We start from the raw sequence: 27,788 nt of genomic DNA on the forward strand, positions 1-27,788 counted from the left end.
AGCTTCATAATTTATGTGAACATCCATTTATACAATCTTTACGGATTTTATTGATAACGAATAAAATATCCACTCATCACCAGTAAAATAATGAAGCATAAAAATGATGAAATGTAATTATTCTGTCCATAGTTATTATATTTTTGTTTGTTTTTTTATTTTTGTGAATGTGTAAACACATCAACTAGCATATATAACAGTTTTACATAATAAAAAATGATGAAATGTAATTATTCTGTCCATGGTTAATATTATTCAAAGGTTATAAAGGTATAATTGTATTGGCTTTATTATATGTAGTTTATAATGTCAAAGACAATGGATGAGTATTCCACAGTTTCTGTTTTTTTTAATTTTTTTTATTTTTGCGAATGTGTAAACACATCAACTAGCAACGATATAAGTTTCAAATAATACAACAAATCGAGAAGATTATTGTGTTTATATTTCACATTTTATGTAACAATTTAAGTAGTAATGCTTCGAATCTTATGTCAGGGTCACATTTTCTAATTCAAGTAAAATAATAATGTTATTCTACCTTGATACTTTTGTGTAATCATAAGTACGTTTGTTGTTTGTTAAATCTTATCTATAGAACTATCGAAATCCTAACGTTTGATTGTCTATGATTGTCTGCTAATATACTGGTTGGTCACTTTGTAATGATTAATGAAAGTCCAACCACCTACTTTCTAAATCGATTTAACAGATTAGAGTGTCGTCATTCCAATTAACAGAACATATCAAACTAAAGTAATCAGCCAAAACAATGAAATTATCCTTCCAATCGAACCTATTTTTCTAATGCTCGCCGATACAATGGTTTAATGTTCCTTCCTCTTACATGATTCATATATTCAACATTGACCTCTTTAATATTCACATCGCAAAATAACAAATATTCTTTTAGACACACATGTATACCAATCTATGCAACCTACCATATCGTAAATTGGTTCTTGTCTACATACAAATATAAAAAACATACAGTCGTAAGTTTTCGCAACCGTGCAAGCATAGTAATGTTTACATTGAAGCAAGTCTACGTTACTTTGTTGAACAATTTAAAGATGTTTAGATGTCATGCTGCTAAATGTAGTTGTAGCTTTTATTATTTATTCTCAATAACGTCAAAACATGCACAATGGCATTTTGCATTGATAAAAGCGTTTTGTGAATATGTCAATTGTAGTGAAGTCGCTTGACTGTAGACAAAATAATGTATATGACTCATACATTTTATAGTTTTAGCCATTTATTTTGTAAAATTAAGTCAACTGACCCAAGGAATACATAATCGTCCCAATAGTACCCACAATGCATTGTAATTAATAACAAATATAATATCTAAACCAGACAAAAAGCAATTTACAATATCGCAGGTTGCATAGATTTTGTACGAAACTTTTTGATAATATATAGTACAAGAAGGATAACTCCACATCACTCTAATAGGAAAATCCAAATAACCATTTAAGTATTTGTATGAAAAAAAACACAATATGGGGATCGTTTTTGCCATGTGAACTTAATTTCATTTGACATGTTGTATCTAAAGTTAATTCAACCATCACGAAATATATTTTGTAAACATCGACATTGGTAACATGTCAACACCACAAATATTCGTGAGCATATGTTTTCTTGGGAACAGCAGTGGCGACTGTCTTGCTTGTCAATTAGTGGTTTCCGCTCCCCTTGATAATTTCTTCTATCTGAAACATAAACAATATGCAACCACATCGTAAAACCACATTGATGTAAGGATGCATGTATTTCATACATCTTACTGGTTTCATCTCGTGATATTTGCTATTGTCAATACCTGAAACTCGTATTTGTTCTTCTCAAATGATTATAATACTTTTATCTTGAATTGACAAAATTAAACAAAGTTTTAATAGTGTTTACGAAACATTAAAAACATGGTCTTTGATATTGTATTTACAAGACACTATGTTTTTCTTTGTCAAAAGACGTCACATTCAATTTTCTGTCGTCACAAAAAAGTAATTCCTATATAATAACATTTATGACATGAAAACACACACATGAGATGTCTTATTTTTTATAGGCTATAATAAAGATAATAGTGGTAATAGTCAGAATCTCATTTATGACAAAAATGACGCCAAACATCATTTACAAACAGAGGGAGCTAACTCATAAATAAAGCATTTAGAAAACAAATTGTTAACTTCCTAAAACAAACTTTCAGCTTACAAAAAAGGTGACAATCCAAAAAGGCCTAACAAGCATAAATATAACAATGAGACAAGATCAAAACATACAGAAATACATTACCATTATAGAAACATTTCTGACATTATCTGAGTTAGGCAGAGCCAATAACCGAGCATCGCTTTCATACACTTTTCTTATTTTTGTTAAATCATTGAAAAAAGGGACAATAGCTGAAAATGGCGATATAGGATAGGTCAAGGGTTGTCCATTTGAAAACAACAGTTAAGCGCACTGGATCAAGATACCTCTCCCGGTTTGCTTGAAGTATGTCGTTACCCTCGATTGCGATGCTCGGTATAAACACTTGTATCTTGTGTGGCATGAAGGGGTTGGTGGTGGGTAAAAGGATTTCCTCAGAGCTTGCCGAAACTACGCAGACTTTTTGTATCGCGCTAGAACTCTAACAAATAGGCTTCTGGAACAGGGTTATGTTGCTACAAGATTGAAGTCATCACTATAGAAGTTTTATGGTCGTTATCATGAACTCGTGGATCGTTATGGTGTATCCATCTGCACCATGAAAACTGATTTATTCAACGGGCCATAGTTTTCCTTCCCTCGTTTGTCTACCCCCGACTTGACTTTTATGAGGAACTCGGCGGGTGCTTCTAGAAAAGCAGAGGACGCTTACCCTACCGGTGCACCTGGTCCATGCTCCCAGTTTTTAGTGGATTCCGAGTTGCTCATTTATTTTTGTTACTTTGTATGTATGATTTTAGTTACTTTATGTTCTTTGTTGTGTATGTCTGTTTTCCATGTCTGGTCTTTGTCCCTGGATTACATTCTTTTGACTACCGCTATAACCTTGGTTCCCTTGATCACTCTCTCAAAATTCTCAAGTTGTTGATGGTACAATTTTACACAGTTGATGCTTATTAAGCAATCACAATAAACTTAAATGTACCACCACATATCTTACACCCAGTTGACAATCAAAATGCAAACAAAATGATTATCATAACCGACATAGTTTAATTGAGGTCCTTTAATTTTGTTTTTGTTAAACATATATGTGTGTAGTCCATTACCGATGATAGACAAGGACTCTTATGTACGAACGTTTTGCAATATCAGTTTTGAAAGTAAATAAAAGTTCGCCATGGTTTTTCAAAAAAACGGAGGTCAAGTTGACAAAATGTATGTGTGTAATATTAAAAGGCATGTAATAATTTGTTAGGAGAAACATATGACTTTCTTATAGTTTTCGGTTAATAAAATCACATATTTAATAATAAATTTATTCAAAATGAAAATGTGTTTCTCCAGTGTCTTCCTAGAGTGAATTGATTTCAGTAATTATTTGAAAACACATTGCCGCCATTAAGTGTTTTATTTTGAATTTTAATTGAGTGTATTATGTTCATTTTCGAAATGGGTGGTTTTAAAAAAAACAAACAATACATCAAAGTATTATAAAACAAGCCTTGAAATTTCGTAAATAACGCCCACTTAGTATGCTCAAGGTAATTTGTGGTGAAAACTCTATTTCCATATAGCAATGTTAACACGAACAACAGAACCAAAAACAAAGCCAATCGAATTTGTTTTTCACAAAGGAGTGATTTTTATCTACTTCCTTAACAGAAGAGTAAATCCACGACTAATCATCATGACATTCCTAAGACATAAATCAATTGAATTACTTCATGATCCACAATCGATCATTGAAATAAATCTAGTCTTTCCAACTTTCATGCTTTATATTTTCTTTGTTCAACTAATCAATTGCAACATATTTGTTCTGTTTATGATGCTCTTCCTCGTAGAATAGTTATTGACAATACATAAGCAAGCGAATCAGTGTTAGTGGGCCAGTTATTGCTGGATTTGAAACTGTTTATTTTCATTTGTTTTACCTAAATTTATTTAGATTCATGATGCATCTTACTACTGTCTCTTTGTTCTTGCTTTGTCAATTCAGAAAAGGTCGTTGACGTATGTACAGCAAATAGTTCTTTTATAAACTTATTATTGAGACGAATAACAAAGCTTTACATTAAATTTAAATATTACAGAGTGTTCTAATTAGATATGAAGGAGATAGACCTAGGGTAAGGGACATTACTCATGAAATCAATGAAATGTTTGTATCATATTCAGTTTCACCAAAGCCTCTCAAGCTTTCGTCTGAAGTAGAATAAAATTAATCCAAGTTAATTAGATGCTTACTTAAGATTGATGTAATTTGCTGAATACAAACATTCCAATGATTTTTAAGAAATGCGTCCCTTACCCTAGGTCTACCTCCTTAAAAAGAAGACACTTTTACTAAACAATAACCATAATGGAAAAGAAATGTATAAAGCTGCTCCAACATGAAAATGTAATTATTTATGAAACGGTCTTAAAGAGCTATCACTTTATCAGAATAAACAATTTATTTGTTCGTTAGCATTTTATAATTTGGGGGGTTCCAGATAATCACAGTTACCGTTTTTTATCACAAAGTAATGTGATTCTCTTTACAGATTCAAAATTAACGGTTTACTTTTAAGTTTATTTATAATTGTGTTGGTGCATTGATTTTGTTGTTATATTTTTTTATTGATTTGTTACTACTATTGTTTATATGTGTGTATTTCTTCATCATTTGATATTTTTATAGTTGGTTTACTTTTACTTTTGTTGAAACGGAGTAGCCCAAGGAAAATACCACTTTTGCAAACATTTTTTTATACGTCGTATCAAGTGAATTGTGCAAGATTAATTAATTACTGTTTTATTTGGTGCTACGATTGTTGTAACATTTACGGTATGATAAGCAGCTTGTTAGTACAACACCATATAAATATCAAGTGTCACATAATAGAGATTGATTACCCACAATGAATTGTGTGTATTTGCATTTATTTTTTAACATTCCTTTTCAGTAATTTGAAGCTTTTTTAATGGTGGCACTTTTCCTTCTGATATATTTTTATTTTGAACTCACTGTGTATAAGGAAGACAGCTCGTGTCAGAATAACTATATGTGAATATTCCTTTCAATGGTTTTGTTGTAGAAAAAAATTCGTTGAAGAACACATAGAAACTATTGCGGATTTTTGTTTATTTTTAGATGATATACCAAATACTATCTTTGATACCTTTCAGCTCTTCTTACTTACAAAAAAAAGGTTTTAGTCATGAAAGATATAAAAAAGAACACTAAAAAATTGGTTATAAAAGATTATCTAGTAATATACAAGTTCGTTGTCTGTTATTATTGTTATCCTTTTATATGATAATTCAAACAAGCACATTAAATAACAAATTAAAAAGCACCGCGTGCCGCCCGTCAATATATTTATTTCAACTTTTATATGGAAATGTACTCAACGTCTATGAAAAATATTTTTATAACTTGGAAGAATGACTTGTGCTTTTATAACTACGTCTGCATGAATTTCAGCAAGACTTGTAAACGTTGTACAAAAGTATGGACGCTTCGATGTGAGTCGTGATAAAGTATAGATCTGATTAACGAGAAATATAGGAATACTTGTGACCAGAAAGTAAGCATCGGAAATTAAGGCAGTGATTTGGAATAAGTAGGCATGCTTAAAGTCTGAACTTTGTATTGCATAATTCTACCACTTAAATGAAGCTTAACATTGGTTCTTTTCAAACAAACTATTAATGTCAGACATGGAGTTCTCTATTTAATTTTCACTTGAGACTCTGATTGTAAATTGTTTGTTAACAAGAATGAATGTAGATGAGATTGTGTAGATATTGAATCCATTTAATTTATATCAAGCCAAAATTAAATTTACAAAACAAAAAAAACAAAAAAAAAAAACAAAACAAAAAAACAAAACAAAACAAAACAAAACAAAACAAAAAAAACCAGCAAATAACAATCACGTGTTATCTGTCTAAACTGTATTGATCTCAATCTTCAAAGACAACATTAAAAGATCACAAAGTATCAATTTATACCATGTAAAAATTGACCCGAGTGTTTTTATTCCTTCGGTCTCATTAGCCATACTATCATAGCTAGACATACACAATGTACCTGGTGAAATGTATTAAACACCGTAAAACGCCACAAATTTTGTCTTTGCAGAACGTCATCATTACTAATTCATCAAATATTGAAGTGAATGCAAGTATTTAAAAACAAAATTGCCTGTTTACTTACCTAAAGCTTTCATTTCAACTACTGTTTCGTCTTGTCTGGTTATTCGTTTACTAGGTTCACTGAATCTACAAGTTTTTGAAATACCAAATGCTGATTGACCCTAGTAAAATATGAAGTTATTAGAAAAGCATAACCATATACCCAGTGGTTATATATCCCAAATTAATTCACAAAAGTCAAGAATCGCTAGCATAAAATTTATTGTGATGTTAGTAGTAATTTGGAAAATACATTGCGATAACCAAATTTACGACAATGTCAATGAAGACATTTTCTTACTGCAGATATGTATGAAAAATGTTAATAGTCAGCAAAAAACTTCTTAGTGAAGCATTTCTTATCAGTGGGCCTACTCGATATCATATAATAGGAAGTATCGTTGAAACCTATATGCAGTGTAAAACAAATTGGTGTTAAAATGTTCATCTCGACATGTTTGCTTTCCTTTGGGACTTTATGCTGACGGTATTGATATGAATGGTGGTCTGTTACAACCGGTTGATTGATATAGGAAAAACAATGAAACATGGAACAGATGCACCGTAACTCTTTACGTGTAAACTGTACAATAAATGCATGTTGTCGTCATATAGCTTACCTCATTATCAGATTGTCTGTTTCCTATGTGCAGTGCTTCCTCCTGGAGGCAGCAATTATCAGAATCAGTACTGTCTATCATATCTGATAAGAATACATTCATTGAGTTCAATATCGGAACAAATATTAGAAAATGTATATGATTACAGGATGTCATACCTTCAAGGAAAAAGAAAAGCCTGATTTTGATACAGACTCTTGCTTTCGTTAAAGTGAGAAGGTGCCAGTTTTATCCCCCAAAAAAAACTATAGTCAATTTTGTGCATTAGACAAACACGGTAATATGTTTTCAAAAGTATTCTTATATCTTAAAATATTCTTTTACTTCAACCGTCGACAAGAATTTAACAATTTTTGAATCTAATCCTTGGCCTCCCACGAACAGACAAATCAGACGTAATAAGAATTTTAAGCCACCAGAGAGTGCACGACAATAATTCAAAATAGATCAAAATTTCAAACAACAGCAATGGACAATAAATTTAATATTAAAATGACCTTGTTATTAAATAGTAAATATTAGTCACTTAAGTACTGTTTGGAAAGAACCAATAAACCTGTAGGGTAATTAAAATATTGTAAAAAAAACAAGCAGATTGAAATTATCCATACAGTATACGCAAACTTTTTGAATGATATTGATATAATTATGATCATTTTTTTTATATCGTGTCATCGATCAAACGAAAGTAAATTATAGTCCCAGAATGCTTCACAAAAATATTCAAAAGAGTAATTCATTTTAAGTAGCAGTTTGAGAAAGAATTATGCAAATTCTATAATTTGTGATACACCAAAAAAACAAAAAAAAACAAAACAAAACAAACAAAAAAAAAAAAAAAACAAAAAAAAAAAAACATACTTATTGTTATTGAGTAGCTTTATAGGTCGTTATGATAAAATGTTCAATTGTTTATTCCAATTGGTTTGCTCTTAGGATCAATTCACTTTGAAAATCCAACTGGTTCTATTTATAAAACGAGAATAGGTATGGTAAAAATATCAGACCGACAACAACCCCAATTATCAAATTTTAATGACATTTATAGAATTATCTCCCTTTATGGTGAATTCTACAGTACTTTCTATATACTTTATAATTCTTATGAACAAGGATTATATGAAAAGCCACGTGTTACTGTCTGGTTAGTTTGTTTAGATATTTACACAAAATATCAAATTTAAACAAAATATGTAAGCTTTCAAACCATGAATCACATTTTGCATGATCATTAGATGGAGTGCACCTTAAAAAGCCAGATTTCCTATGTGATAAAGTGCGATAAAGAGTGAACATTACATGTTTCCTAGATTTTCTGGTTCAACAGAAAAAGTAGTAATTTACTAAGGACGAGTTTGATTACTGCAAGTACTATCTATCATAAAAAAAAAACAGTCTAAGACGAAGTTACAAACATGACAGTGTGTGGAGGACACGTGCTTGTAAACCTGAGAGATATGAATGTTGTGAATAAAAAGTGTAAAATTGGTCGTAAATAATGGCGTCATGTTTTTTTTCTAAATTGCAACTTCATAACCTATGCCTTATTCTACAACTTCACTTTTATGTGAAAGCGACCACAGGTTTTGCAAATTAAGCTGAATAATGTTAAAGATATAAATCTCATTGACAACATATTGAAAATTGGTTTTGAACAATTCAATCTCTACCCTTGCATGAATTTGAAAATAGGACAACTTTCTACTCCATTCAGAGGGAGTATAAATAAACGCTTTGATATATATGTGTATAAAGATAAACTAATTTAAGTTAATTTCCCTACAAATCACCCTTATGTATACATTAATATTCATATGGTGACAAGTATTATGATTACACTCATACGCTCATTAACGGATAGTCCGAATTCTACTGCCAAATACTTTATGGTCAAAATATGGACCAAATCGCCAAACATAAGTCAATATCGCTTCTGTCTAAATTAAATTCTACGACATGGTACACTTACAGTTTCTGTCAAAATATCATGTTGTTATTGGGAAAAGAGTAACAAAACATATTGTGGACAAACGAAGGGACAAACACCATTATGAATATAAACACCCTGAAAAGGAGATAAATGAAAGGCTGCCATATAATACCTACCTGTTGCATTATTGCACTGTCCGTTTATATCCATATATACTCGGCGATAATCTTCTTTTGCCTTTTCTATCACATCTTGTATGAAAAAGTCTATTTGCCGACAGTTATCATAGTCTATAGCTTTGTTTTTATTCCAGGCGAATTTTAAACGAGGTTTCTTCTTGCGTTCTGGGTATGGCGACGATGATTTTGTCGCAAACATATCTCTTATATATTTAATATACTGGCATTTATTTTGCTAATAGTTTAATAATACGCAATTCATGAACATTGATTTCTAAGCTGTTTAATCCTTCTAATGTATCTTATGTGCAAGTATTGAAAAATAATCCAACACAATTAAACTTGTTAGGTTTCCAGAAATTTCCACATAGGAATAAACTTCAAAGATACTGTTATTACAGTTTCTAAATGATAGACTATCCAGCGCTTTTACTATAAGAGTAAAAGGCGGAATTCGATCGATCATTTACCTCTATTATGACGGCTGCCGAAGCTCCATTAAAAGTATACCTTAAACATTTTCTCCTTCAATACACAAGAATGACTCACAAAGGTAAAGTTATATATTTCAATGAAGTCTCAAAATAGCTCTAGAAGACTCCAATAATGACAAAGTGTAAAGACAATTTTCCTCTCCTTTCAGTTAATTAGCTTCCTTTATTCATTCTGTGGTGTATCTGATCACGTTATTTTGATTTAATTACTGAATATGGTTGTAGAATCCCCAGAATTGATACGAGATAGAAATATCCAATACCGTATACTGGTTAAAACTGACAGTACCACAGACTAGATTATCCTTGAGGGCATATTGTAAGGTGATGGGTTCTGAAAGCTGTCAGAATTGGCTGTCATCTGCAGGCTGAAAGAGAGTCTAACGTGTCAATACTAACAGATTCTTTGTTGGATACATACAGATTACAGATTATAAGATATAGTGATCGGAAATTAGAAACTTTCAGAACGTTTTCTTGTAAAGGAGTTTGATTGTTTATCTGAAAATGTTGGAAAGAGTTTGTAAAGCAGATTTTGCATAATGAGAAATAATAAAATTGAGTACGTTCCTGTGGCGAGAATAAAGAAGAGTGGCACGTGGGATATATTTGAACTCTCAAATTGTTTTGGAAAGAGTAATCAAGGGAACCAAGGTTCCTGCCGAGATCAAAAGAACGTTATTCAGCGACAAAGACCAGACATGGAAACAGACGCATACAAAACAAATAACATAAAATAACCAAAATAATACATACAAATGACCAACTCAGACTCCACTAAAAACTGTCTAATGTTTAAATAGGCAAATTGAGATGAGACATTCAGTTTTTTTTGCGCGTGTTGAAAGAAGATTTGTCATACATGGCGACAAAAATTCGCCTTTGCATTGGTAAAACCATCAATTCGGGTTTTATCATTGTAATATCTTTAGTTTGAAAATAATATTTCGAAAGTCACAGTATTACATACTTTGAATATTCTGCAAATCTTGTGTTCTTTTCTGAATCTCGATATAGTACAATGACATGTGGCATGAGTTTTTTTTATAAGGTTTTAAGGTTTTTGAAAGTAAAATATTCTAAATTGCCATTTGCTGTTATTAATGTTTAGTATTATTAGGTTCTCTTTGATCATGTCCATATTGTATTTGCTCACACTTTGCAATTGTTTCTGTCCATAAGACATTACGGAATGAATTCCTATTTAGAATTTTTGTCATCTACATGGTCACATCGAATCTTGCCAAACCTATTATTGTAAATGCTTAGTATATTATGTCAATGTTTTCCTAGTTAAAAATCGAAAATTTAATTTGATAATGCAAGTATATGATAAGTAATGGGGATTTTATGGCGGAAAATTTTATGTTGGAAATAGAGAATGTTCGATTTTGAATTTGGATGGGAACAATGTGTAATAGGGAATCGGGTGGTATATGATGTAAGTTGACAGTTTTTACCATTCAAGAGCTGTACCAGTTTTACGTTATATATCTTCTTTCAGGAAAAGTTGTTCCATAAACATTTTCTAGTATATTAATTCAAAAATCATAGTCACCGAACTTGCATTTAAGATAATCGTCGAAACTTGGGATTTTTAAATAGATTATACTGAAATAAGAAAGAAATCTTATTAATTTGTTCCAATCATCTTTCCGTGAAAAAATGCTCAAAAATGTTTATCCAATTTAAAAATCATGTGTTTTTTTCCTCCACATCTTTTCAACACATGTAAAATAATGATGTACTAAATATTTTACCTGTTAATTAGTATTCAAAAGAAGCTCCGAACTAGAGGAATATTCTATTTTAAACCACTACCGCCATTTCTTTTTACAACATTTTGCAATCACAAGTTCGGAATGAAGATTCAAATAGTGTACATATTTTACCTGTCTTTAAATGCCACGTGAAGTATAATTGATCTGCCCTTCTTAAGGTTCTAAACGTGGAATATTAGTTTGCTCTTTAATCAAGTCAATTATTCTTTAAGGCATCCATCAAATACACTACAGCTGTTTAATGATATATAATGATATAATATGCATAGATACATTGAATATGATATCGATTTTACTATAAATCTTTTCAGTCATTACTAGGGGCAACAATTTGAATGAACAGAATATTGAACGGAATAACTGTGGTAATATACGTTTTAAGAAAAAAAATCAAAGTCAATGCCGATTACAAATATTATATGTTTTATGTTTAGGAGATCACTTAATCTTTTAATAAAACTTCCGATTTGTACAGCATTGTACGTGTATTATGAGCAATGGTACACAGACAGCATTATTTAACATCTGTTTCCACTTGCTTTGAACCAATTAATTAAACTTGTGGCTGAGTTCAAATGGAATTCGGCTGAATCGAGCTTTCACGTGAAATTCATGTTAAATGTATGTGAAGTTCATGTGCATTTCGTGAGAAGCTCGTTCAAATGAATTTAAGTGAACAGAATTTGGCTTTGTATGAAGTAAATAGGAGCTGTCGGATCTACACTGCAACCCAATATTATCCCCTTACCTTACAATATTGGTTTCTACAAAAAGAGGGACGGAAATTTATTTATGGCTAAAAAAAAATAAATAAAAATGCTACATAATTTTGTCTTCTGAGCTATTACAATGATAAAATCATCATTAAAATTATTTACTTTATTGGTACACGACTAGGGCAATTATCACATGCCTGACTGCAAATATACAGTGCTTCACTCAATGAACATCTATTCAGTCGTAACGTCGTTAATTCCCCTAATTGCACCTGTGGTCATTTTGAACCAACTTCCCATTTTTGCTCTTTTGTCCCAAATGTACTTTATTACGAAATGAAATAATATGTTCTATGGAACTTGATGTACCTATTACTGTAAACGCATTGTATGGCTCAAATATTCTAAATGCTGAACAAAATGTAGAAGTTTTTCTTATAGTTCAGAAGTTTATTATCAAAAAGTAAAAGGTTTATAAATGCTTCACTTCCATGTACTGCATTTCTTCACTAATTCTGTATTTCCATTTTTGTTTTTCTATTCGTTTGTCTTATTCACTAGTCAATAATGAAAATCATTCCACATGCATCTTATTTATAAGAATATTCTTGCAAGTTTACAACCGAACTTTGTATCAGCTATCTAGCTTCTTTCCGAATGCTACCATGAGTTTGTATGTAAATGTGTATATTGTATTTGCTTGTGCTTATATACGTGAATAATTAAGTTTTAATAAAAATCGTTATGACAAACAACAAAATAATTCATTCCAAAATAGTTACACCTAAAACATACGTTTTTTATGTATTGTGCTTAAATTCGTTGACAATTTTCTGCAGTGGTAAACACTACAATAAGGGTAATCCCCAACAGTGTACGTGCACAAACATTTCCTTGTCAGCCGGTATGCGATTGCTTTATGCAACAATATAAATGTTTTGTACTGTTGTACGTTCTAGATATAAACTAATCAACAAGGTCTGTTTAACTTCTGATGCATTAGATTAAATAATAGAAATAAGAACGGATTTGGTAAAAACGTAGCAAATGCACCACCACAGGTCTTCAACAAGCAATTATAGCAATGGACCCGACAAAGTCTATAGGGACTTAGTTACTTATTTATATGATTATTTAGTGTCTGGCACTTCTTTCTAAGGGCTGACATTTACCCCTTTATCTTGCATAGCGCTTGCCTAGGATCTTTCCTAATTCCCTTTCAGGCAGTCTTATGTATTAAAACACATACAAAGAAACCATTTCATTATGAATCGAATAAACTTTGTATGTTTTGGCAAGTATATTTTGATCTAAACGATTTTTACGCTTTTACGGTTACATTAAAACATTATACCACCACAGGAAGATGTGTACTTGACAGTATGGATATCGATTCACCTTATAGAATATTGATAAAACCTTTGGTAATGCATTTTAATGTTGTCGGAAAACACATTTCGTGTTTTTCAGGGAAAATTAGCTTTTATCGTGTCAAGCCATTTTAATTGACAGAACTGGAAGTTAATATCCGGTGTCAGACAAAAGCTAGATAATTCACATGCTTAGTATAAATGAAAGGCGAATCTTGAAACTCTATAAAGATGTCTACAGGCTAACAATACTATCAGGTTTCTGTACTATGTCAAACACTGCCAATTCTTCACAACAAATCGAATCGATTAGATTTACTTGAATAATTAAGTTTATTTACAAAATAAATCAGATAATGACAAAGTAATTGATTTAATATTATGTCATGTTTATTTACGTTTTTGTTTGAAATTTCGATCAAAATTAGCTTAAAACATAATTATATACAAACCTCCATGGCATACAATCTGTTAAATAATCACAATATACAGAAAACAGAAGAAACAGACAACAAAAGACAAATGATCAAACAAACATATATACAGAACAAAGAGAAAATTCGGTCCTGAAAAAAATTTTAATATCAATATTATACTGATGTTGCAGAAAATTAAGAAAAATGTTTTAAATTAGAAAACATAACCGTTTGGGGATATTCATTCATGCAAAAATATGGATATTATTATGCAAAATGGTGACAAAATTATCAAATAAATAAATTGTTTCCCTTCTTTTCATTCTGGTCTATTTTTTTTCCTGTTATTTTTTTTATTCGATACGTTTTATTGTGTGGGTAGACCGTCATTTATCATGGATTCGCATTTAGGACATTTCTGGATTTTTACGTATTTGAATGATCTCAATGCTGACGCTTCGGTATTTTTTGTGGCGAAATATACATGTATGTACAGGTAACCTTGATATCCATTCTATGATCTATGAAAACCTAAAGCATTAGGACAATTTTTGACATTACATTTAGTTTGTAGATGCAAGTAAGCAATATATCAGAATGCACAAAAAGACATGCAAACCTCAAAATGTCTTTAGAAATTGCATAGAAACGATACATTATGAATTCATTTTGATACGTGAAGGATGTTATAAAATATACTTATAAGTGTTTTTACTTGGTAAGCCGTTTATTTCTGAATATCAAGGCTGAAAATTGGTAAAAATGAATGCACCCCATACCATTGATTACGATGACTGGCAAGACAAACATTACAGACCGACGAAACAACAAGAAACATAAACTTATCGTTATCTGTTATTCGATTAGTGTAAAAAAATTCTATGGGAACACAACTAAAATAAAGACACATTTATGTATAATTAAAAATAATTTAAAAAAACAAAAAACAGAAAACAAAAAAAAAAAAACACACACACAACTAATAGTGAATACATTTAAAGTATAATATAATTTTAGAACGTTGTAATGTAAAATTTCGAAATCGTGAAATGTTTACCTACCTTATAAAGTTAATACGCAATCGCTGTAATATAACAGTGGAAATATGAATTTTTCTCTGAGAGCAAAATATCATTTAGTATTGGATGTCACTTGCTGATCTATAAATTATGTATTCTGTGGATCTACTCTGCTATTGTGTTCCTAATGAAGATTAATGAAAGCCTCTAAGGAATATCGCTAGAATTGATCTTACTCTTCACTACATGAGTATAGCCAGGTTACTCTCAGGAAGTTGATCGCAGTGATATAGAAATGTATAGATGTTCTATTTGACAGCTTGTTATATATGAATACAAACAGACTTAGATTTCAATATTGTTATTATTGCTGATAGCAATTTTATCGCAGTTTAGTAACAAACTTTTATAGCTATTTTCATAGTTTATAGATGTTCATTAAAGGTCAGTACCGCACGAACAAAGCGTAATGTGTAGAATTGGAATTACAACCAGTAAATGTAAAGAGATAAAAGACAGAAGTAACAGGTTGAAACGATGCAAAACCTGTTGACAAAAGAAAGGCATGGTCAACAAAAGGTCAAATTGTACAACACGACACCAAACCGTGAACACAATACAACAAATATTGCATTTCTAATTAAGAACGCCCTAATATACCCAAAAACGGATTAATCTTATGTTTTTGTTCCGAAACCTAAATGTCCCGAGTTGTCCTATTTTAATTTTATGACCAACCGAAATAATTATTATAATCGTTTCTTCGTTAAATCAAATACAACTTGTTTTTATCAACAGCATAAGGTTAAGAACTGTATTGTATATATGCGCGAATTCATATGGAAAGGACCCAGAATACGCCCCCTAAAAGTCGATTTTTCTCCAAAATCTACGCCCCCTTACCTGAATTTCCTCACCACCCCGGTTGATGTCATTGAAAGTACCTGAACGAAAAACGATCGGCGCATATCCAAAAAAAAAAAAAAAACCGGACTTATGTTAGTGGAAACCTGTTTGTTCATTAAATTATCGTTTATAGGAAGTTTCTGTCGGTTTCTGTATATAGCTTTTCCTTGTCTTATTGTCTTGAAATATGAATTAAGGGTGACGCCTCTTTGGTGTTTCCGTAATGTAAAGGTCTTAGACAAAATATTGCGATTTTCACTAAATAAAATGAAATTGTAACTTATGGATGATGTAGAGGATTAAGCCAAAAAATGGATAAAACGAGAACATGAGCTTGATTTGCTGTCAAAGTGGATGAAAGCTATGAGGTCCTTAATCTTGAATTATATAAGAGTTCTAAATAGGTCAACGAGTTTTAATGCTACATAAGCTTTCAAAGATCCCGATGTAGCCAAAAACAATGTCTACGATACATGATATATATCCCAACACAACATTTTTTGTCTGCAAGCCACATTAAATCTTAAGTTAAGTGTCGGAGGTAGATATAGAAAATACTAACAGTAGTAAGAACTATACTGCTACCACCCTCTCAGAAAAGAGAAAGTTTAAAACTATTAATTCTTTCTAATAATCTTCTTTGAAATCTCAATAAAACATCATCGATTTTTTAACCCTTTATACTGTTAATCCCTATACTCAGTTAAAATTCCGAAAAAGCGTTTGACATTGTCGTTACTTATTAAAGAGATGGAACACCGTATCAATACCTGGCACTTTGTTCATGTAAAGATTCTGCATAGTCTGATATTCCGTAAAACAGTTTCAAATCATAATTTAAATATACCGATAAAAGATGTCAAATTGATAGAACTTTATATCGAACATATTTGTCCAGTATGGTGAACACGTTTTGTCCACAGACGGTCGACATTTCGGTGAGAGAATATTTTGCTACACTACTCGCTGATCTACCCATTCACTATTATGTGGCTGACTTTAAAGCAACTCTTACCTTATAGAAAAGACATCGTTAAGAAAAATTTTCTGATCACAGTTTGCACTATATGGATAATATTTTAGCTTAAAACAATCATCGCAACTATCTCAAAGAAATTAAGATAAAGGTCACTTTGAAATCAGCTTTATGCATTTCTTTACAAACACTTAGATATCGATAATATAGGAAAAACTATACGACAAACGCGATGAATTCTCATTCCGTATTGTCAACTTTCCTTTCAGCTGTGGCAACATACTTGCAGCACCTGCGTATGGAGGTTTCATATTACAATTTAAATGTTTTGACAGGGCTTGCCGTCACTATGCATACTTTTGATACCATGTTCGATTTCTTACAATTTCTGGTTTCTTGAACAAGATTACGTTGCACAAGATTTAATTCGTGACTACAGACATTTTATGGTGGAAACCATACTAGATTACTGCTCTAACCTTGATTCCATTTATTTATCTTACAAAATGTTGAGTCGATGTTTTTGCAAACCCAATTTCACAAATTTGTAAGTATGAATTTTATTATTGTACCAATCCGTGCATTAAGTACAAGTTTTATTGCTATGGATAGTTTACCGGGCTGTACAATTTGAATCAAAGTGTAATATGTAATTTGAATATGATGCTGCTGCCATGAAAGACTTGTATTTGAAGTTTAAGATTGGCGGTTTCTCTGTTTACTGAAAATTGATATTTGTTTTTAATTTGCGTTTGAAGTATAAATATATCAGAGAGCAAACATTGCTGTGGATTCGAATTTATTTCAAGTCAATTGATGTTTTTAGTTCATCGGAAATTTATGTGCATAGGTAGGATAAAACTTGTATAGATATCACAGAAAGATAAACAAAATAATTACAATGCAATGAAATTATATTGAAGTGTAAATACTGAAGACTTCCGCAATAGTGTTATATATATCGACAGCAAGTACCAAATGGAAGGACAACTCAGAGATTTATAGCTTAATAAGAGTAACAACAACATTACCGAACACTAATTGGATCCATAATCAAGTCAAGTCCAAAATAAAGGCATTGCAAAAACGGGAAAAAATGTAACATAGATTCATACACATGATGTGAACGATAATATGAAATACGATATTACATTTAAACCACTAAAAGTATAAAATACCATCAGAAATGACGAAAAACCTAAAGCACTTTCAAATTGAACTCCCACGACAAAAAAAATCCGGAAGTGGCATCTGATGGGCCAGGTAGATAAGTGCGTCCATTACAATGAAACTCAAACATAAACAGAGGAGGTATACTTAATAAAAGATCCATGTGCAATGTATCGTACCATTTCATTGTCGTTAATAATATATTTAGTATGTAATGTTATTCTCTGGTTAAGCTTTATTTGGACATAATTTGCCATTAATATTACAGATAATGTGAATTTCGTAAAAGCAATTAGCCAGGATTTAATCTTGTACCAATTAAGTATATGTGATAATGGAAAGTGAAGTTGTTATTTCAATCTCGATTCTCTTTAGAACTTGATTGATCTTTCAGGAGACACAAGTACCAATGTAAGCCATATATTAACTCTTTACTTCATGGAACCAATAGGCAATGGTTGCTGTTATATCAATTTTGAAATAGGGTTGGTTGTTAAATTTAGCTGAGATCCTTGATGTGAAGTTTTTTTATGTTATTGATGTAAGTTTTCCCGATACCTGAGTTGTTTTCTCATGAACGTTTAATATAGGTTGCGCATCCGTGGTAGATGTTGTATTGGCATCTTCTAACATGTTCCATCCTTATTACTTAAGGTGAATATAAGTAGGTAAAGCAATCATGAATCCCCAAGGGAAAAAATCCGCATTTATGTGAGTTATCGGTAGTCTAAGCGTTCTTTACCTTAAAACAATAAAGGAAGAACACTGTACATACCGAACAAAAATGAAATGTAAACATGTCCTTATCAATACAAGTATGTACAGATTAAGATCTAAATATGAAGCAGATGAGAGTAATAGACTCTTAGCACAAGTTGTTACCAGTAATTTATACTTACATGTAACCACCATTTGTGTCTGTAATGTAAGAATGAATATCTCTCTACAATGGTACATTTATACTTTACTTACCAAATTGTCATTTATACCTTTTTATATTATTGATGTAAGTTTTCCGGATATCTGAGTTGTTTTCTCATGAACGTTTAATATAGGTTGCGCATCCGTGCTATGTGGTAGATGTTGAACTGGCATCTTCTAACAGGTTCTATCCTTATTACTTTAGTTGAATATAAGTAGGTAAAGCAATCATGAATCCCCAAGGGAAAAAAATCCGCATTTATGTGAGTTATTGGTAGTCTAAGCGTTCTTTACCTTAAAACAATAAAGGAAGAACACTGTACATACCGAACAAAAATGAAATATAAACATCCTATCGGTCAAACCCATAATGGAACTGTACATTTAATGAAATAGTACTTTTGTTTTGTGTTCTAAAAGCTGATTATCACTAACTATGTAACCTGGCAGTTCGGAATCTAAAATCAGACATTAAAAAGTTCATATACTTGAATAAACCTTGTTCCGTGTACGAATTAATCTTCAAACGTTCTTGGAACCAGTGATATAAGAGTAATCAAGGGAACCAAGGTTATAGCGGTAATCAAAAGAATGTAATCCCGGTATAAAGACCAGACATGGAAAACAGACATACACAAAGAACATAAAGTAACTAAAATTATACATACAAAGTAACAAAAGCAAATGAACAACTCGGACGCCACTAAAAACTGGGAGCATGGACCAGGTGCACCGGTAGGGTAAGCGTCCTGTGCTTTTCTAGAAACACCCGCCGAATTGCTCATAAAAAGTCAAGTCCGGGTTAAACAAACGAGGAAAGGAAAACTATGGCCCGTTGAATAAATCAGTTTTCATGGTGCAGATGGATACACCATAACGCTCCACGAGTTCATGATGACGACCATCTTCTGTAGTGATGACATAACCTGTTCCAGAAGCTATTCAGGAAAAATTGTTATCTCATTTATTCTGTAGATTTCCTCCATTGTTTTGTTATTTTAACGTTAATTTTATATTTTGTGATCGGCAAAATTATATTCGTCTTGTGAATTCCAAGAGTGAAATTACCGAATTAAATTCAAAATGTGTATTAGTGAAGTTTCCACATAGAATCATTCGATAAATTACTACTATCTAAATAATAACACGTATTAACATTCATACAAAATGTTCAATCCAATTTTGTTTTATTTTGTCTTAACAGCATAACATCCTCATACTGCTACCAATGTGATGTGATTTTACTCGAAAATGTAGATATTACCAATGATTCAAACGAGAGGATGCCATTTGATAAAAAAAACCAAAAAACAAAAAAGAAAAACAAAAAATACAAAAAAATACAAAAACATAAAAAAAACAACGTAAATCACAAATAAACCTAACGATATACAAAAATATATTGCGAATAGATATGGTAAATATGTCACAGAGACAAGAACCCCAATGAAAGTAACTCAAAGCCACTCTTTGATTTTCAATGAACGACAAAGGAATCCTCACACTACAGGGCAGAAGGCAGCTGGCACTTAAATATCATAATACACACGTGCAGCGAAAGAGTTGCTCTTATATACTTAAGTAACATAAGAATAAACCAAAGGTGAAGAGAACATATTAACCAATGACTTTTGTACCACTGACAGTCTGATTTCAGTCCAATATCCGTTGCATAAGCGAAAATATTAAAACCTCCATATGACTACAGTAGTCACCTTAGGCATAAAACATATCAGTAAAAGACAGTCATTGATGTTTTAATGGTGATATTCATGTGTTGACTTAACATAAACACAAGTTAAAACATACTGAAGAACAAAATCACAAGATTACAATTAAAACTTAACAATATACTTTAACATAGCAAATAGCAAATGATGGTCAAGGATTTCAATTCTACTGGCTGGATAAATAAGAGAAACAGTAGTATCATCTATTGACATAATGTACGTATCTCAAGCTATTAGTATTTGCCCAATGAAATAAACCACGATTGTCTCTCTTTAACCACAGTTGCCAACTTATAAGGTGATTATGTCAATAAACGAAATTCTCTTTTGAGTCTGCAATTGTCGATATATGCATTAGTTTGTTAACCATTCACTGTAAAATTATATGATTTTAAGTCATAATTAAAAAATTATTTGATAAAGCATCTATCGATAAATTGCTCGTCTTTGTACATGTGCAATAAATATCTGACTGAAATGAAAGGTCTAACTAATAATAAAATAAATACATGTGTAACTACATATTGGTACTATATGCAAAAAAAGGCGCAACATATGTTACGAAGTTTTATTCATGCACCTGTATAATATCCTGTAATCAGCTGGTTCTTTGTTACATTTAAAACCATATTTGAACATGATTTCTTTGAAAACACCACACTCTAATTATATCAAGATACAATATGTAAAATACGTTAGTTATATTCGTATGAACATCATTTTTAATATTACGACATGATCACTTAAACAAAATCTATAATGGAAGTCTTTCTTTATAGTTACATTGTTTACCGATCTTTTTCCTATCTTTTCGACAACAGAGATTTACTTCATTTTCTTCTTAGTATTAATGTGTTATGGATTATCAATGTATTTAATTATAATTATATGCAGGTAAAACAAGCTTCTTGCTGTATAGGAATTTGTAATGCATAATTTCCAAAAAAATTGCCACCGCTAGGTTTTCTTGGAGGGGGACACATTCTCAGAAAAGAAATAAGCAATGATCTGTAGGTTTTAGTGATTCTGTTGATAGTTAACAGTCATGAACGGAATGTGCGCAAAACATGAGACGCCGACAAATATAAATATAAGTATATGACATAACGTATGAGTTGTGATATGAACACTCCATACACAGGTGCTGTTAAAGATATTAATCATATATCATTGAATAAGTTTTTTTGTATCTTTCTGTTATTGCATAAAAAAGCAAAGCACGCAAAACTTATTTGCAGAGGTTTTCATGTTCAATCAGTTCTCAGAGTCCCTAAATATTTGTTAAGAAAAGTAAAACGCTCTTTTCACAAGGAAAGTTTCATTTATAACTATGTAACGAACGATAAATGAAAAGGAGATGTTAAATATTTATTACAAAATGAAATCGTCAATTTTAATCAACATTCTTTTGAGTGGAAGGATATACGGCCACAGCACAAATTTTGTTAAGACTCTGGAAAACCAAACAAGCAACTTATGTTAAACGTTTCCTGGTATGCTAGTGTACCTCTTGTAATCAGAGATGACGTGCCCTCCCTGTGCATACACTACCTGTTCTACAGAGTGGGAAAAATACTTATTTTCCGTCTTGCACTGATAAACCTGCTCCCTCTGTGATCAAAAGTGAGCAACACTCCCATTTGGTAACACATGTGAAGTGGGTTCCTCTGGTAATCTTGAGTGAACCTTTTAATCCATACGTTTTTAATATTTGAATTAATTAAGTTTCCTTAGCTTTCCTAACCTGCTCTACTATGATAATATAGCCAGAACCTTATAACCTGGGCTGTAATAAATACATATCTTCAGATTTATCTTTTAGAAAATTTCCCACTAACAACGAGAAATAGCATCGCTCATAGCGTTTTAAGACCCTGATATATGTTCAGCTTTTATTCAAATATTTTATTTTAACATCACTAGAACCATGCGTCTAAAGAGGCTCATAAAAATACTGTCCTTTGATGATTGTCTATTCTGAATAGTACCTTGTTATTTTTAAGATCTTCGCCCCATAAATGGAGTGCAATGACCACGGAAAAAGTGCAAGGAAGGACATATTACGTTGAAGATCATTTCCAATCATTCCCTAGGCAAGATACAATGCACTCATTTCCCATTAGAATAGATTCTTAAATCTACGTTTTGTTCCCCAGCGCTGTCAGTAAATAGTTCTAAATCATATCGTCATTTGAAGTTCAAAATTTATCTGGCATTATGGCTTGTAAAAGCAACTAAAATACAAGATTAACATACGTTAGCATTGTAATAATTATGTCGTGACGCTTACCCTACCGGTGCACCTGGCCCATGCTCCAAGTGTTTTAGTGGAGTCCGAGTTGCTCATTTGCTTTTGCTACTTTTTATGTATGATGTTAGTTACTTAATGCTCTTTTGTTGTGTATGTCTGTTTTCCATGTACGGTCTTTGTCCCTGGATTACATTCTTTTGAGTACCGCTATAACAATGGTTCCCTTGATTACCCTTTGTACGTATTACTACTAAAAAAATGTTATTGATTTTGTATTACCAGTTGTCGTCAAATCCCTTTAAAAATATTTATTTTTGTGTTTCCTGAAACATCAATTTTTTTCGCAATCTGCAACCATCAATACAGAATAATGTATTTGGTTTTTTTTCATCAGACAGAATCCTCGATGATATAACAAACAAGTATACAAATACGGTAGCAGTTTCCTTCCCTAATACAACAACCATAATGATAATAAATAGTGATCATAAATGGTGATCAAAAATAGCTCTGAGGAATTATGTATTACTTTGCAACCAGACATTAAATTAAGGACTTAAACACGTATATGTGTCAGATATTCACGAATCACAGGTATATTTACACATTGAAGGAATGTGCATTCCTCCGAACTGAAAATAAAGGAAAGAAACCTAAATATTCAACTCAGTATAACATAAACTTTACCCCACCTTTTATAATTAGGTCGTTTTGAATTTCCTTTACTGCTTCTAGAGTCTAACAGCTCAAGATCACTGACATATTTTGAAAGATAAAACTTTATGAAATAAATGACATCGTTCAGTATAAACAAATTAATCCTCACAAACTCCTCAAGAAGCAAATTCGTTAAGGTATGAAATTCACCCTTAATAGATTGAGTGGTTTGTACAAAGTCATTTAGTATGTTTTTTTAAGTTAAAATGGTCTAGATCTTCTTTATATTAATCGTTCATGCGGCCAAATTCGAATCGAAATATTTACGTTTCTTCTGAAAGCTGACACTTCAAGTTTTCGTTTGCAGCTCTCATATTTTCCTTAGCTGAATCCGGAGTTATGTCTATGACAGAATTCTGTGCAGTTCGATTTAAATAAAATTTAAAGTCTTGGTTATTACGTTCATTTAATACCAAAAAGGTTCGGACATTCAAACTTGTGATCGAGAAACCATGCAATATATTTTTATGCTCATTATGTAATCTGATACAAAACCGGTTTAAATTGCATTTTTAACTAAATTATGCTCTAATTGAATTCATAAAAATTTTTATATTTTTGTGATATCTTATTTTTGTGAAAGTAAAAAACAAAATAACTCAAACTACATAGTCCCCAATATGTTGTCATTAAATATTTGAGGTGAGCGCATTTTATATCATTATGTAAAATATAGGAAAATACCTAAGCATAAGAACAAAAGGACAATGCAGTGACATCAGTTTCTACAATCACAAATGTGAAAAGATGTTGTAGAGACGATACGCTGACATAATTTGAATAACATATATAAATTAAGAGAAACTTAGATATATGTTTACTTGTAGCCGCTTTGTATGAAATTATATTCACAGGTTTAATCACCTCAACATTTGCATTAATATTTCTGTATAGGTAAAGAATGGAACGCTAGTTTTGTCTCCGTCAAGGACAGTGCACAGGTTTTTTTTTTTATATTAAATGGGTATGTAAACTACGCAAATGAACATCTACATATCTGACAAGCTGGCGTTACTCTTAAAAGCAACAATTGGAATTTTTATTATCGTACATACATGTATATGATATTTACGGCTTTATTGTACTGCTGAAATGTGACTTTTGGGTCCTTCTTCCAGGAGGCACTCTATAGTAGGTCAATTTTTGTTGAAATAAAGCTGTTGAATAGAAAATTCTAGTCTCCCTAGAGGCATGATGAAAAAATTGTATAATAATTCATGGAATTACACACATAAAATGCTTTGTTAAATGTCGGGCACTTTGGGCACTTGGGAGTTGGTCGCAAGAGGCAGTATGCCAAAAAAGCGAAAACAATAAAACATTGACTAGATCAAGGAGCAAGGTATTAACAGACCTAGAAAAGGAACACAATGACTGCAAAATCAGAAATTGAACTACATGTAACCCTGACACTTAAGGGAAATATATATAACCGATACCCCGTTGCAAGGGTTTCCGATACATGGTAAATTCCTTAAGTTACGAAAGGAGACATAAATATTTCGAATACTTTGAATTACAATTATTTTCAATCAGATGCATGACGTCAGGCTAAGTGTTAAATCGACTACTTTAAGCGTTACGCCCACAAATTCTCAGAGGGGTCAGTCATGCGTACCGTGCGGAACAGTACAACGCCATGTTGTACTTAGGTTAGAGCGTGAGTATGTATCTCGAAATTATCACTTGAAACTTAAATTTCTGTTGTATTTCATTTGTACGTGCTTAGAGTCAGTGCGTTACTCCTTTTATCCAGAGTCAAACAGTTATAAGGTATTGATTAGTTTGTTGAGTTCTTACAAGGCTAGACAGTCTATTGGTGTTCTTGTTTGGTCGAATCCTCTTTATTTAGATGCAAATTTTGACACAAGATGTAATTTGAAAAACATTATTACTGTATGATGCGTGAAGAATATTGCTAATGGTTTCGCATCTTTAATTGTACACACATTTTATGAGACTGTTTAAGGTGGTTATAGAATATGTACATGTATGTAAAAAGAGGTGCGTATAGAATTTATTAAATTCGATATTACTTTAGGGTTTAGCATCTGCAGATCCATACAGACTCATGGTATTCTTATTGAAGTCATCATTTAAATTATAAAGTTTCTTTTATTTATTTGTTTTTTTTTTAATTTTGGAGGACGACAGTAACTTTGATCGAGATACTACCCAGAAGAAATGGTAATACTGCTACTGCACAAAACATATGGTAGAGAAAACTCGAAAAGAAAAAAAAAAACAAAACAAAACGAGTAAACAGAGTTGTTAATGAATATCAAACATTAAAGTAGTATGAAATATGGATACACGCTATGCAGTATGCTTCGAACAATCAGCTTAGATTTTAATTCTGCACACATATATATAAATATTAATGCGATCGTACATATTAGTTCGACAGTAGCCTACATACATGTAATATAAACAACTACAAAAAAGGTTTCTTCGCAAGTGGTGTATCTCGCTCTCCTTTCCCGCGCTTTTAGGGACGGACACGTTTGGACGTGACCATTTTGGCGGAATCTGGCAAGATCAGAGGGGGTAAGGATCCTATAATTCTGCGTTGGACCATACTATTTTATACCTTTTGTGGTACCTCGAGAAGATGGGTTTAAATAAGGATTTATCTGTTACCAGAGCGGCCGGTTCACGATTGGTACCAGTCGGAATTTCTCGTCCTTTGTAACCAAGGTGACTTATTTACATGTAGCCTACCGTATGTGAGAATCGGACTAACTGTTCACTCAGTAGTGCACGGAGGAACATCCATCATCGCTGTTTCCAGCAAAACGCCTACAATTTACTTCTCGGCAGTTTGTACCGTCTTGCCAGATCTCGTCTTTCCGTTTTCTGTAGGCGTTTTGCCAAAATAACATTTCACAATTTACTGAATCTTTTATTAAATATGAATGTAAGATGCCAGCTGCACACATTTCCGAATTACAAAAAAAGTTACTTAGTGAAAATGATGTATGATCCTCTTCTATTGGCTTTTTGATAGTTTTTGATAATTTTGAATCGTGCGACTAATACAAAAAACTTATCACGTTTTTTTTTATATTTTTTAGACGAATTATTCTAATTGACTTTCAGTATGTCGACATGGTGCACTTGGTGAATCCTTAAGTTGTTAATTTTGACAACAAAATTATATTAATATTTATTTCAACTGGGTGAAACATGTCTAATTGCTATAGATACTTTATCGCCATCTACCGGGAGAAACATACCTGATTATATTATGTTTTTGGGTTTACTGCAGTACAGTTCTAATACAATAAAAATATCAACTAATATATGAATGAAGAGTTAGTTACGATTTTCAATGTTAAAATTGCACACGATAACTGCATGCATCAGTAGTTGTAAAATATGATTTTTCTTGATCTAATGCAACTTACACAAGGCAAATCTTAAAACAAAATAAAATTTCAAATAAAGAATTGTAAGTGACATATAACAAAAAGAGTTAAAATGCATTGAACAAACAAGCCAACATTCATATAGTTTATAATACATATTTGATTTCTCAAACTTTCATTAAGTTATACAGAAGACTGCATTTAATATTGACTCCTTCTGTAATGGTCAAACTATGTTTTGTATCAAAAATAAATTGCGTCTGTTTTTCATTTAAATAAATGTTTAGGTACATAAAAATGTATCACATAAAATCCAGATTTTTATTTTTTCGAGTAGAAAGGAGAAGTCATAGCAACTTCCCGCAACTTGATACTGATATCAAAGATTCTCTCTTACATATTCATGGAGAGGGCTGAATCACACTCAGTCCTCATGACAACTGACTTCTAAATATAATGTGAATTCGATAAGATATATTTTACAGTAATGTTAAGAAGCTTACTTCCGTATACTTCATTATTACCAATTAATATACACGATCCATGTATACATCACATTTATTCCAACAAAAAATGAAACATTTAGCGATAATCAATTCCGTTTTAATATGATAAATTGTAATTGATGTTCAGGTTAAAACCAATGGGTTTGCTACAAGTCATTTATTATAAATCCTATGAGAAGGCGGATCGTGCATGAAAGATGAAGTTTAACATCGTATTAAGTTCTACATGGAAATATATTCTACAATATATTAAAATAGCGAAATTGAGAAAAAAGCCCCATTTATATGAAGCCACAAACCAAATTTAAAACCAATTCATCTATTTGGAACCAAGATAATTCGAACGCAATTCGGACGGACGGAATGT

The 27,788-nt window shown here is 31.6% G+C and overlaps 1 protein-coding gene across 2 annotated transcripts; it reads right to left on the bottom strand.

Annotated features, from left to right (window-relative positions):
* Positions 1-271: 271 nt before the first annotated feature.
* Positions 272-11,598, bottom strand: LOC148607938 (uncharacterized). 2 transcript variants are annotated; one of them, XM_088546598.1, is made up of 5 exons: positions 11,467-11,598; positions 9,078-9,942; positions 6,972-7,054; positions 6,374-6,473; positions 272-1,718 (listed from the first exon to the last, which is right to left on the bottom strand). In XM_088546598.1, the coding sequence occupies exons 2-5, from the start codon at positions 9,277-9,279 to the stop codon at positions 1,567-1,569; spliced, it is 537 nt and encodes a 178-aa protein (XP_088402724.1). In that variant the 5' UTR covers positions 9,280-9,942; positions 11,467-11,598; the 3' UTR covers positions 272-1,566. The 2 variants fall into 2 exon arrangements, with proteins under 2 accessions (XP_088402724.1, XP_088402723.1); XM_088546597.1 differs by having other exon boundaries at positions 11,335-11,571.
* Between the last annotated feature and the right edge of the window lie 16,190 nt (positions 11,599-27,788).

Source organism: Perna viridis, chromosome 9 (assembly GCF_037379345.1).
Source record: "Perna viridis isolate PV_CMFRI_1.1 ecotype Kerala chromosome 9, ASM3737934v1, whole genome shotgun sequence".
Lineage (NCBI taxonomy): Eukaryota > Metazoa > Mollusca > Bivalvia > Mytilida > Mytilidae > Perna > Perna viridis.

What these genes read in the sequence shown, in the direction of transcription:
- LOC148607938 (XM_088546598.1), bottom strand. Translation starts at nt 9,279, where the DNA reads ATGTTTGCGACAAAATCATCGTCGCCATACCCAGAACGCAAGAAGAAA. An exon ending in ACAGACAATCTGATAATGAG is followed by an intron (nt 6,474 to 6,971) that starts GTAAGCTATATG and finishes ATATTTTACTAG; the next exon opens with GGTCAATCAGCATTTGGTAT. An exon ending in AGTTGAAATGAAAGCTTTAG is followed by an intron (nt 1,719 to 6,373) that starts GTAAGTAAACAG and finishes TTTATGTTTCAG; the next exon opens with ATAGAAGAAATTATCAAGGG.